This window comes from Calidris pugnax, unplaced genomic scaffold (assembly GCF_001431845.1).
Source record: "Calidris pugnax isolate Ruff unplaced genomic scaffold, ASM143184v1 scaffold18, whole genome shotgun sequence".
In the NCBI taxonomy this organism is placed as follows: domain Eukaryota; kingdom Metazoa; phylum Chordata; class Aves; order Charadriiformes; family Scolopacidae; genus Calidris; species Calidris pugnax.
In genome coordinates, this window is record NW_015090812.1 from 323322 (window position 1) to 337801 (window position 14480).

At 35.5% G+C, this 14480-nt stretch overlaps 1 protein-coding gene across 1 annotated transcript in view; it reads right to left on the reverse strand.

The window, feature by feature from the left end:
- The window catches only part of EFCAB7 (EF-hand calcium binding domain 7), a 32510-nt gene that overhangs the window by 13228 nt on the left and 4802 nt on the right, over positions 1-14480 (reverse strand). Inside the window, exons 4-9 of the mRNA XM_014939505.1 lie at positions 13291-13502; positions 12171-12257; positions 11176-11371; positions 9944-10068; positions 2848-2989; positions 683-792 (exon numbers count right to left, since the gene is read on the reverse strand). Coding sequence (XP_014794991.1) covers positions 683-792; positions 2848-2989; positions 9944-10068; positions 11176-11371; positions 12171-12257; positions 13291-13502 — 872 coding nt within the window. The remainder of the gene's footprint in view (positions 1-682; positions 793-2847; positions 2990-9943; positions 10069-11175; positions 11372-12170; positions 12258-13290; positions 13503-14480) is intronic.

A 14480-nucleotide genomic window follows, 5' to 3' on the forward strand; every position in this document is an offset into this window, starting at 1 on the left:
TTCTTTAACTGTTAAACATTAAAACAAAAGCAGCCCGAAGCAGGCTGACAAAACCCACGGAGTTTTCAATTTCCTCCTTGATTTATTAGCTTTTTTCAAACTAGCAACAAAAACCTCTGATGTAAAAAATCACAAGTGACTTAGGCTTTAAGAAACAAACCGAGTTCCCTGTGGCTTGGAAGGGGGAAGTAACTTAATGCTGCCATTTCTCCTCCCTTATTTCTGCCATAGGATAAGACTATTTTGTGCACTATGAAGTTCAAAATCGTACATATGGCAAGGAGAAAGAAAATTAAAAGAATTTTAACAAATTTTACCTTTGAAATATATGGAATACAGGTGAGTTTCCACAGAGTATCTGTACAGATGACCAGCAACTCAGCAATACTTGCCAATGCACCACAGGATGAGGTTAATTAAATGAGTTTAATTAAACTTCTATACAAGCGGTTTGCAATTCAGCCCATCCAAAGGGCACAACTAAGACAGCATTATATCCTACCTTGCATAAATTCCATCAGTTTTGAAAGGGAACATGCACAGAAAAGGGTTTCTTCTTTCCTCTAGTCTGATTAATTACAGTTTGATTTCCTTCTGAACACCTGGGAATTCACCCATGCAGCATTAATACATACACTAAAGACAGAAGAATTAAAATAGGAATACAACAAAAATATCTAACCTCTTTGTTTTGTTGTTCAGTGAAGCTCACAAGCTGTAGATTTTCTTGAGTTTCATTTTCCTTCAGAATATACAAAGCTGTATCCACTGACAACCAATGACAAGATTTTCCTAAAAAGAAAAACATTCCCAACACAAATGCTTAATATTGGCACAAAATTGTTTTTCTTTGACCCCCAAAGTAGATATTTCCATGGTATTTATAATGTAGATCCCTGCTAATGTAAGAAGGTAAAAAAAGGATCCATTATACGCTACTGGGACTCCCATCCTGTTTAGGCTGATCAGATAAATTGTTCTTGTGTTTGTCTTACAGGTAATGATTACTTTAAATAGTTCAAATATTAAAACCCTTGCTAGTTAAGGAAGCTAATTTCATTGTCTTCTGCCATTAGAACAACATTATTATTTCTCACTTTTCTTTATACTAAGGCTCCTAGATATTTGCAATTAAGGATGCTAGCAAAATTGTATTATATTCTCATCCGATGTTCTGTAAAATACTGTTAAACTCAGCTTGACTGGAAACCCAGATTACGTGCAAAAGCTAGTGATACCAAAAGATGTAAATCTCAGAAGTATAAATTTCAATCATTTTTAAGATTTAAATAGCAAGATCCTCCCGCATAGCATCACGCATAATTTGTTTGTCTGATCATGTGTGATTTGTTTTGGGTTGGGTTGGAATGGAGGCCTGGTCTTAGATTCAAATGCCACCAATGTTGAACAGATGTCATTTGACTCTCTTTGATTTCTTGTAGCTGCTCAGCTCCTAAGGGCAATCAATCAATGAGCTATTAAGTGGTCTTCAAGTTAATCAGAGCAAGCAAACCCATGCATATAGGGGCTTAATTTTTCAACAGTTAGGAGTCCAGATTACCAAAGAGTGGCTACACACCACACAACTTCGTTAAAAATTTGAAGATATTTTTGATTTCTCATAAAAAGGTAATTGCTTTGCTGACATGAATCCTTTCCTTACATACCAGTATTATGCCTTCCTCTTCACAACAAAACAGATATTTCACAACAAAAAGATATTTCTACATACAGGACAATGATATTGTGCAAAAATAGAATTTTATTTTTTTAAGTAAATACTCTTTTGGTTCCACAGAATGCCTGGACAATTCTGCAGCAGAACTATTCTAAGGCACAGTTTAAGAGGGTGCCACATGGAAAAAGGAAAGTTACGAGCAGAACACTGAGACATCCTGTTACTCAAATCTAATCTATTAGTATCAGATCGCTTTTCCTCACCATTAGAAGTTTGTTGATCAACTTCTCATCTCAAACAGGTAGTAACTGGAAAATGACAACTTTCCAAAAATTACCAGCAGTGAAGTTTTTATCACCAAGCTCAATCAGAATCAATTACCAGCCTGTGGCACAATAGCCAGTGCAGATGAATCTAAAACATCTTTGGGCTCTAATGGCTCCTCTTTCATGAGATTAAAGAGGAAATAATCTACTTGGGAAAAAAATAATTCCAATATAGCCAATAGATAAAGCCCCTTCATAAATCACCAGAGAGAGCAAAGCCAATAGTGTTTGGAAAAAATGGAGCACAAGGCTGATCTCAGGTGGCCTAATGCTGGGCTTCATTCTTAAAATGAAAATGGGCAAACTAAGATATAAATTTCTCAGAGAAGATTCACAATCAAAGAACACAAGATCTTTCAGACAATATTCAGTGAGTTTTGTGGTGGCGTTTCGCACAAAATACATCAACACCTTAAAGAGAGATACTGCAAACAGTGCAAACATTTCCATTTTGTAGTAAGAAACTTCACAAATCTAAGGCCAAAAATAATCAAAGAAGTCGCCTGACTACGAAGAGAAGCGTAATGGACTCACCTGATATTCACTGCCCAGGCAGGGAGCACAAAATGACACAAAGTATTGAAAGTGAGAAAGGGAGAGACGTTATCAGCAGGAGGAGAGAAAATAATTTTATAGAGGAAAATTCTCCAAAGAAATAGGAGAAAATACAGTCTAACAAGTGAAGTTATATTTTCAATAGGATTCTGTCTAGAGAAAAATATTGCTGTATTGCAATATCACAAAATATCGTATTGAAAGTGAGAAAGGGAGAGACGTATCAGCAGGAGGAGAGAAAATATTTTTATAGAGGAAAATTCTCCAAAGAAATAGAAATACACTCACCTTCTACCTGACGAAGGTTTAAAGGCTTGATGGTAATACATACTGCAGACCTTTGAGGTAAGTGCAACCTGTACTTGTGACTAATGATTTCACCATCTTCTTCTAAGTAGAAGCATCCTTTGGACTGTGCACACTGCCATTCCTGGAAACCAAGCAAATATTAGATGTCACCTTCATCTGTGATTAAGATAAAAGCGCCTTCTCAAAAATATTCATTAATTTGACGATTTAGTAAATCCTGCATAAAAATATACCACAAGACACAGCACTGATCTTTTTTTTTTTATTAATTTTCTCAAATAGCCTTTTTTGTGTTCAATTTTTGCAAATACAGCACTGATCTTCTTTTTTTTTTTAATTAATTTTCTCAAATAGCCTTTTTTGTGTTCAATTTTTGCAAAGCAGGTAGTAACACTGCTTCACTTGTGAAAATGCTTGAAAAAACATACAGATTACACCAATGCTCAAATAGTGGAAATGAAATTTATTTGCCATGAAGAATCAAACTGAATTCATGTTATTCTTTGAACTGTGTGATTTACCACTGAAAGGCTGGAATTTTGCTACATTAGTTCCATCAGGCCAATCAAGCAAAGAATGCAACTGATTAGCTGAACAAAGAGGAGTTATTTGCTCAGACAAATCACAAACACAGCTACTGGTCAAACTGTGTGATTCTTCTTGACTTTTGTCAAAGCTACTGGAGAGATGTAAACTGAAAACAGCTCTGCTGTGAATAATATGGTTTTCAAAGATGCTATGATTTTGCTGAGGTGCTCTAACAGCTACATGCTTCGTTTTTTTATTCATTTTTAAACAGCAGGTCACAATTTTCAATTTCAAATATAACTTCAATGATACTTCTTTAGCAAAATAAAAATAAAAGTCCTTAAAAACATATTGTATTCCTTGAGGAACGCAAGACATTCTTGATTTGCCTTCCCTGGTCTGAATTAAGTCCATTATTTCTAGTCACTCTCAATGGAAGATAATGTCTTTATCAGAAGGTGGTAAGTTTATCATGAAGATAAACAGTCTTCATCAGTGCTACATTTCATTTCTCCTCTTAAAGAACCAGTTCTCATTACGTCACATTCGTGCTCAGTTGATGGCAATGGTCCATGACCTAAAGGTGTCAGGCAAGAATTGGACTTTACTGGTGTCTGTACACCCAGGATGCCAAGTAACACGCTCGGTAATACAGTTAGCTCTGATCCTGAATTTCACTGAATTTCACTGAATTTCTTTAGCTCTGATCCTGAATTTACATTTCTCCATTCAGAACTCTGTATTTAAGAATATATATATATATATATATATATATATTACCTGGGGACTCACGGATTTAAGAGCCACCAGCCCTGTGCCACAATTTTGCCCCTGATTTCTGCAGGAACAGGATCAACTCCTCTGTGTTAAACTTTTCTCATTCAAACATTACCAAATCCATCTTCATTATACTCCTTCCTGCCTTAAGAACTTTTTAGAAATTAATCAAAACAAAGAGAGATGTACTTTGAGAAAGCTAACTGCCTGTATTGGTATAGAAAAACTGCAGAATCTAATACTATCTCTTACATCATTTTCTGCCTCTGAATCACTCTTATCTTACACATTTCACCCAAATAGCACAAACACAAAAAGGGGTCCAATCTAGCAAAAGGGGTCCAATCAGAAGGAGTAAATGGCAAAGAAATGAACAGAGACAAAATTTACTGAGACTTAATGGTGAGAGTTAAATGTTGAGCAACAAATGGGGTTCTCTCAGTCAAACAAGTGGATAATGGGAGTTGACATTAACATCAGTCTCAACATAAATCTGTGCTATAATCTGTAAAATCATTCTAGTAGTACTCCATTCTCTGTTTATTCCAATACTTGCATGACTCCTAACTTTGTCTAAAGTCTATATACAGCAAACTGAGATTTTTCCTTAAAACTTGACAGCTGAAATCAGCTTAGAGACTGAATGAGCCAACAATGAGTTAATACCTTATGAAACTGAAAAATTAATGGCATTTTGAAAAGACCAAAGTCAAAAGGTCTTGCTAAGGAAACATCGCTGTTTTTTGAGACATAAAAGAGCACAGTATAAGTTTATATAGCAATCCAGATGTACTATAACTACTTAAAGAGATACTCTGACAATTTTCACCTACAAAAATTACTTTAACAGCCACGTTCTATTCCCCCTTTCTCGCTATGGCAGTGGCCTTCAAACCATCATCTCAGACACTCCATGAGAGTAGCTTTGTCCTGTTTGTTTACCTTCCATTTTCTAGCTGTTATTTCAGATGAAAGACCACTTTTTTTTTTTGCAGGTTTTCATTTAGACAGACATTGCTACACCAGGGACATGAAACAATCCAAGTAAGCAGGGAAAATACCTCGAGGTTAAGGTGTGAGCAACAGTAAAGAGAAGTTTGACAGTGCTTTAGGAATCAAATACTGAAGTGCTGTTCTTGCAGAGAGCGTAAGGTGGTGCTATATTCTCTAAATTATCCACCTCAAATTACAAACAGGAATGTAAACTGGGGGAGCTAAAAGATGATTTTCTGTTTTGGTTTTAGTATGTCACTTCAAAGCATAACATGAGTTGTCAAATAATAGCTAACGTAGTGGGAAACATTTGTATCAGAAATGTTAATCATCAAGACATGTCAGCCACTACCTGCTGCTGCCAGTGCTGGCCGCTGCCCAAATAACACGTTCCACTGCTATTTCAATTTCACTTAATACTGAAATTGTCCACACACTCATGCAGAATTCCAAATAAAAAGCAACGTTTGTTCCTATGATTAGAATACAGAGCTTCACTTCAACGCTTTCTCTTGTACAAACCTGTTCCATGTTGTTTATGCACATCTGTAGCACTTTTAACTATTTTTTTTCTCTCCAAAGTTATTTACACGGCTTTGAACATGTCACAAAACTCCACTGACAAAAAAGAAGAATGGAGAACATGGAAGAATATACTATGAATTATACATTCTATGTTTTCTAAGGGGTTTTACATTTAGACATTCCCCATGTTTCGACTTCCACTGTTTCCTTCTGACAGAAAAGTAAAGCTGGCATTGGTCCTACTTCATTATGGCAATATTTTCTTACTGTCCCCAAAAGACAGGTGAACTGCAGAAAAAAAAAAGTATTTCTGACTATAAGATAGATAAGAAGAAATTTTGGGTGCTAGATTCTGATCCGCACCCAAATGAATCGTTGTGTATTTATTCATTGATTTTGACAAAGTTTACATCGTGTGCTTAATAGTTAGGCTTAAAAAAATGTAGTAGTTCTACTTACACCTTTTCATGTTTATTGATTGCTTTCACTTTTTGTATGATGCTAATCAATAGCAATCGATATCTGCTTTTTTTTCAGTCAGTTCTTACTGGCTTGTACAAAGAAAGAGGAATCCAATATTGGGAAACAGTGCGATGGTTTTATACACCACATATCATGTTTGAACAAGGTGAAATTGCAGGTTAAATTGCATGGAGGTCCAGATACCTAAACAGACTGCAAAAAATTCCTCGGAGGTTATGTTTTTAAATTTTAATATAGAACAAGTGTCACCGTATAGCAATGTCGAAGATATAAAGGACTTCAGAGTTCAATAACAAATACAGAGTTGTTATTTGAAACAAAAATGTAGCTCATGAGAACAATCAGTTCAGTTTTCCAGCAGCAGTTACACTATGTGGTCATAACCATTTTTTCCCTTTTATACAGGAGTCTCAAGGTGCACATTTTTAATGCATCCTAGCAGTTTCCAGTTAATGTTTTATATTTCTACAGCTATTATTTTCTGTTGAAAGAAAACTAGTAAAGGTTCAGTCAAGAAAGGGAAAACAAAGGAAAAAGATCAATATTAACACTCTACAAATATTGACTTAGGAAAGTGACTTTGTTGTCTTTCTCCCACAGGAATTTATATTGAATGAGTGATTTATTTAAAAGAAAATACTGATGGAACGTATTAGTCTAACTAAAAATCAATATTTTCAGGCTACAGCATATATTTACAAATTAATGCCCAACAAAGTGAATATGCTCACAGATCTGTTATTTATTTCCAATTACCTTTCATATAAAGGTTTATGATACACAATCTTTCAGACTACTTAAGCATTTAAAGTTCTCACCAACCTAATAAATTATTAAATTTTAAATTTCTCAAAAAGTCATTAAACGTTTTATCCAACAGTGGTTTCATTTATAAAAAACACACTTTGTTCTATTAAACCTTCACACCTGAAAAATTATTTTCAATAACTAGATGTCAGCAAAACCAACAGTATATAAAAATGTTAATAATAATATGTATGAAGAAACCTCTCAGGAGTTTATAGCCGCCCTTGACAAACTATTAATAAAACATAAGCTAAAAATCAGAGAAAAACGGTTTCTTATTTAAAATGCAATAACATATGTGCCTAGAGGAAAACAGCATAATTTTCAATAGGAGTAGCTTATGTGATACCTTCATTGTGTCTGGCTCAATTAGCTTTGTGTTTCTGTTGCTACCGGCACCCACGCTGACAGAGGTAGAAACGGATGCTTTGCAACTTTGAGCTGATGATGGTCTTGAAGGAGTTCTGCTATCAGCTATAAACAGAGGTATTTCGTTATAATTACACTCTTTCAAGTTACACATTGTGCTATTTATCATAAAGTCTTACATTTATAGGCAGAGAAAAATCCAACAACAAGAACTTCAATTGGATAAGCTGACTTCCCTTGTAATTATATGACATTTAATGACTCTTTTATTCTCTGACCGTACATCTCGGGTCAAGGGGCAAACGAATGGCAGAACCTTGGAACCCAAATCTGCCTGAAGGACACCACGTGATTCCATTTACTTGATAATTAAGGTGAATCTGTCCTAAGTGGAAAGATTTAACCTGTTTCTAATTTAAAGTTATTTCTTTTCAGGACAATGTAGTTTCCCTGCCAGACAGCACATCACTTGGGCACAGCCGCCTTTACTTTCAGGTTCCTTATGTTGGGGCAACTCTTATGGTACAATTATTGATTTAGCTACATAAACTCAGTCTTCATCACTCAAAGCATAACATCAGTTGTCAAATAATAGCTAACGTTTTATTTTCCAAATAAAAAGCAACGTTTGTTCCTATGATTAGAACACAGAGCTTTAGTTCAACACTTTCTCTTGTACAAACCTGTTCCATATTGTTTATGCACATCTGTAGCACTTTTAACTATTTTTTTTCTCTCCAAAGTTATTTTCATGGCTTTGAACATGTCACAAATCCACTGACAAAAAGAATGGAGAACATGGAAGAATATACTATGAATACATTCCATGTTTTCTAAAGGGTTTTACATTTAGCCATTCCCCGTGTTTTGACTTCCACTGTTGCCTTCTGACAGAAAAGTAAAGCTGGCATTGGTACAGAGCTTCACTTCAACGCTTTCTCTTGTACAAACCTGTTCCATGTTGTTTATGCACATCTGTAGCACTTTTAACTATTTTTTTTCTCTCCAAAGTTATTTACACGGCTTTGAACATGTCACAAAACTCCACTGACAAAAAAGAAGAATGGAGAACATGGAAGAATATACTATGAATTATACATTCTATGTTTTCTAAGGGGTTTTACATTTAGACATTCCCCATGTTTCGACTTCCACTGTTTCCTTCTGACAGAAAAGTAAAGCTGGCATTGGTCCTACTTCATTATGGCAATATTTTCTTACTGTCCCCAAAAGACAGGTGAACTGCAGAAAAAAAAAAGTATTTCTGACTATAAGATAGATAAGAAGAAATTTTGGGTGCTAGATTCTGATCCGCACCCAAATGAATCGTTGTGTATTTATTCATTGATTTTGACAAAGTTTACATCGTGTGCTTAATAGTTAGGCTTAAAAAAATGTAGTAGTTCTACTTACACCTTTTCATGTTTATTGATTGCTTTCACTTTTTGTATGATGCTAATCAATAGCAATCGATATCTGCTTTTTTTTCAGTCAGTTCTTACTGGCTTGTACAAAGAAAGAGGAATCCAATATTGGGAAACAGTGCGATGGTTTTATACACCACATATCATGTTTGAACAAGGTGAAATTGCAGGTTAAATTGCATGGAGGTCCAGATACCTAAACAGACTGCAAAAAATTCCTCGGAGGTTATGTTTTTAAATTTTAATATAGAACAAGTGTCACCGTATAGCAATGTCGAAGATATAAAGGACTTCAGAGTTCAATAACAAATACAGAGTTGTTATTTGAAACAAAAATGTAGCTCATGAGAACAATCAGTTCAGTTTTCCAGCAGCAGTTACACTATGTGGTCATAACCATTTTTTCCCTTTTATACAGGAGTCTCAAGGTGCACATTTTTAATGCATCCTAGCAGTTTCCAGTTAATGTTTTATATTTCTACAGCTATTATTTTCTGTTGAAAGAAAACTAGTAAAGGTTCAGTCAAGAAAGGGAAAACAAAGGAAAAAGATCAATATTAACACTCTACAAATATTGACTTAGGAAAGTGACTTTGTTGTCTTTCTCCCACAGGAATTTATATTGAATGAGTGATTTATTTAAAAGAAAATACTGATGGAACGTATTAGTCTAACTAAAAATCAATATTTTCAGGCTACAGCATATATTTACAAATTAATGCCCAACAAAGTGAATATGCTCACAGATCTGTTATTTATTTCCAATTACCTTTCATATAAAGGTTTATGATACACAATCTTTCAGACTACTTAAGCATTTAAAGTTCTCACCAACCTAATAAATTATTAAATTTTAAATTTCTCAAAAAGTCATTAAACGTTTTATCCAACAGTGGTTTCATTTATAAAAAACACACTTTGTTCTATTAAACCTTCACACCTGAAAAATTATTTTCAATAACTAGATGTCAGCAAAACCAACAGTATATAAAAATGTTAATAATAATATGTATGAAGAAACCTCTCAGGAGTTTATAGCCGCCCTTGACAAACTATTAATAAAACATAAGCTAAAAATCAGAGAAAAACGGTTTCTTATTTAAAATGCAATAACATATGTGCCTAGAGGAAAACAGCATAATTTTCAATAGGAGTAGCTTATGTGATACCTTCATTGTGTCTGGCTCAATTAGCTTTGTGTTTCTGTTGCTACCGGCACCCACGCTGACAGAGGTAGAAACGGATGCTTTGCAACTTTGAGCTGATGATGGTCTTGAAGGAGTTCTGCTATCAGCTATAAACAGAGGTATTTCGTTATAATTACACTCTTTCAAGTTACACATTGTGCTATTTATCATAAAGTCTTACATTTATAGGCAGAGAAAAATCCAACAACAAGAACTTCAATTGGATAAGCTGACTTCCCTTGTAATTATATGACATTTAATGACTCTTTTATTCTCTGACCGTACATCTCGGGTCAAGGGGCAAACGAATGGCAGAACCTTGGAACCCAAATCTGCCTGAAGGACACCACGTGATTCCATTTACTTGATAATTAAGGTGAATCTGTCCTAAGTGGAAAGATTTAACCTGTTTCTAATTTAAAGTTATTTCTTTTCAGGACAATGTAGTTTCCCTGCCAGACAGCACATCACTTGGGCACAGCCGCCTTTACTTTCAGGTTCCTTATGTTGGGGCAACTCTTATGGTACAATTATTGATTTAGCTACATAAACTCAGTCTTCATCACCGTTTTGTCACCTTTGAACCTCTTCGGTACCACCCAGAATTGAAGCAGCTTACAATAGTGCTCAGTATGTGCCAATATTTCATACATGGTACCATTGCAGTCTGTTTTGTTTTGTCACCTTTGCACCTCTTCGGTACCACCTAGAATTGAAGAAGCTTACAATTTCATACATGGTACCATTGCAGTCTGTTTCCAGCTTGGGAAGGTTTGCAAATAACTTTGTAACTTCAGGAAGAATGTTAAATTCTCACATCAATTGTGATTGAAAATAGCCTCGATAATTTAAACAGAATGTTTATGATAAATGTTTAAGGTTTCATCTCTGCTATGGAAAAAAACCCAAAACATTGCAATAGAGCAAATCTGAGCATTCATTTTCTCTCTTCCCTCTGGACCGTGTCACATGAGAGTCAACAAATCTCACCCTTAAGAACTCAAGGCCTTCAGATCATAGATGCAGCCAAAGTCCATGTGGACACAGGGGTCAGATATTCTACTGAGACATTTATGTGATTGCCACAGTAGAAATTTATATTAGTCAAAAACATCCTCAGTAATCGGAGAAAAATTAAGTAAATACTCAACTGTTCATTGACCAAGAGCATGAACTCCAACAGAATGAGAACTCCCAATGTGAAATATAAATACCTTTTGCTGGTGCTGGTTTGTGATCGGTTTTCCTCGAGATTCTGGGTGATGGTTTGGACACCGGTGGTGTGATCCCTTCAGAGGAAGTTTCAGTTTGATTTCCAAACTGCTGCTGCCTCAACCGACTGTCAACTTCCAGCTTCTCTCGCGCAGTCTTGCAGCACTGCTCACTGGTTGTCAGGTATAAGTCACAAAACTTTAAATAAAGAGAAGTAAGCTGTTAAGTGAAACATTCCTTCTCACAATTTTAAGGATTAAAATTTAACATTAGTAAGGAAAGGACAGATCAATAGATGTAATGCATTTTCTCTTAAAGCATAATATTAATTTTCATTAATCAGGGCAACCGCGCAACTGGCACAGTAAAAATGGAGCCATGATTCAACAGGGAGGTCCAATACTGCATGAAAATTACCAAGAGGTGATTTATATTTCTTTCTAGATATTTGAAGACTCATTATTATTTTATGGGGGGTTGTTTTTCTCCTACAAAACTAGGTTTATGTACAAATCTTTGTGGATTGTTTATTCAGCTCAAAACCTAGTCATTGCTTAGAGATGATGCCAAAAAAGCTGGTAAGATGTCGCATCTTCAAAATTAGACATTCAACACGTACAATATGAAATTATCAAGTGTCAGAGACACAGCATCTCTCACTGATTGACTAAGTTTGCTGTCAATTGTCATCTTTATCCTGCTATTCCTTAACTCTTATCTTCACACACGCTGTTAGGCTTCATGCTTACTATTAGGCTCTGCCCAATACATTGAGTTCACTTGCAGCAAGTGACTGTTTCAATTGCCAGGACAGTGTGTTGTGAGATAAAATGTGGGAAACAGAAGTATATACCAGCCCATGCTGCACTAAATAGGCCATCTGGGGGGGCTTGGGCAAGGTCATCAATGGATCAACACACGGAGGTGGTATGTATTGCATTTGATAATGCTAATACTGCCAGTAACGTTAAGCCAAAAACACAAGAACAACTAATACCTTGTTGTAGTCAAGTTTGCCACCACAGTTAAAATCCACTTGTTTAATAATGGCACTCACTTCATCCCGCGTCATTTTTTCACCTCTCTGCAATAAAAACAACTCAGTTTGGGTGCCTAATCAAGAATGCTGTTCACCTACAGTACACATTTAATAAAAACACAAAGAAAGATTATATCATTTCAGGGAATCTTATCTTGCAACACATTTAAACAAACTTTGATTTGAATCACCAAAATAGAAGTCAGTATCTTAAAAAATGTCCCTACAATGCTACTAAATACTGAACAGATGAATTGCACCAGTTTATACAGTTTTGTGGTGTCTTCTGGAACCCTACTGTGAATGATATTTACATCAATTACAGAAAATCTTCCATAAACTGGGGAATCGTCTGGGGAATCTAGTTCCATATATTTTTTTAATGTCATTCTTTTAAGCTGTATTAATGACATGTACAGGTAAGCCTTATGATACTTGCATGCTTTGGGCTGATAATGCATAATCTCTAACCAAAGTATTAATCTATCCTAGCACAACTTATCTTAAGACCCCAACGAACTACAGATCATCATAGCTGGGATAAAACTAAACCACTGACCTTAGTATTTTATGTCTAACTTGGATAAATGTTATCTTTTAACTTTGTATCTGAACACACATAGACAACTTGTGAGGAGAGAACAGCAAAGATACGTCATCAACTGCCTTAATAAAAGTTCATAACCCCAAAAGGCTGCAGAGGGATTCTGTAGTGTAAATCCCCCTGTTCTCTGACTTAACCAACGCAGAGACTTTCTGTTACTCCACTGCAGTATAGATAGGATTTCAAGAAAACACTCTTTGAAAGCATGAAAAAATATTTTCTCTGCCAGCTTCCACCTTCAAGGTGCAATTGCTGAAAGAGACTGACAGGTTATCAACTGCAAGACTACAAGGGGGGAAAATGGAAGAAATATCATAGATAACCACAGAAAACTAGACATAAAATTGAAAAAAAACCCCATGAATCAGTTATTCATTCTTTTGATCAGGAATTTTTGTTTACACATTCAGAATTGTTTCCAAAAATTCCTACTAATGGTTAAAGATGGATAACTGATTTTGTACTGATACTTACTGTTGTAAGAATTTTATAAAGTTCATCATGTAAAATATATCCAGTGTTATCTGTGTCTATTTTTCCAAATGCTTCCAGCAGTTCAGTTTTTGTAGCCGGTTTTTCTTTTTTTAAAATAGTACAAAAATCATCAAAATTCAGTGTAGTGGTTTGTGAAGTCCAATATTTATTAACTGTCTTCTGAGATGGATTTCTTCCAGCCTGTTGAAGTACTGAACAATAAAACATACTATTAACTGTATACTCCAGCTGTCAGTAAAGGCGTTTTCTCAAAACATCCTTTAATCACTTTCCATATTTGGAAAACTTTAACTTTCTTTAAAGGCAAATCAATCTAAGGGAAAAGCAGGTCTGAAGGACAGTTCTGCTTATAGTCTCAATCCTGTGCTCTACTGATACAGACTGACTGTGATCTTCCCTGGCCTTGGATTCCGTGGTTTGTAGCAGCGAGGTTCAAGCAGCCCGAGGGGCAGATGAGCTCACTCACATATTCTTCTGAAAGGGGTCATCAAACAGGCAGTGCCTGGTATCCTACATCATCCCTCGCCAACTCTGATCCAGCACAGAGATGACACATGCTGCACTCACTTTCTTCTACAGAAGAAGGAAGAAAGCCCAGAGCAGCCTGTGACTTTATAACACAAGGAATATCACAGGAATTATTTTGCTTAAAGGCTCTGGTCTGCAGCTTCCACTTATTCGTGTACACTGTTTTACTAAACTCAGTGGGATGTTTCCCTTAAAGAAACTTAATGGGCTCAAACCAGCAATTAACAAAAATATCCATTAATTCAAAGACAAGCTCCTCAAGAGACAAGTGTAAATTTCAGCCCAGTGTCTATATCTCCTGTCTTAATATCAAGAACCTATTATTTGTAAGCTTGCACATTATTAGATCCCTTTTCTACCGAGATCCACATAAGCCTTTCCATTTACTTTGCCAAGAATTGAGATCAGGTGTAGAATTTATCTTCAACAATCTTTTATATCACATCTATACGTTTGAACTTACCAATTCAAATTACGCAATGTGAATTTCAAATGTAAAGGAAAAATTATACCAACAGACACCAAAATAGTTAAGGCCAACAGCCAATACCATAAATGCCACCAGTCCCACTGCTCCTACACCTGGCATTCTTCAAAATGAATTTGCTGGATATAGTTAGCCTCTTAAAAGTCTTTACTGA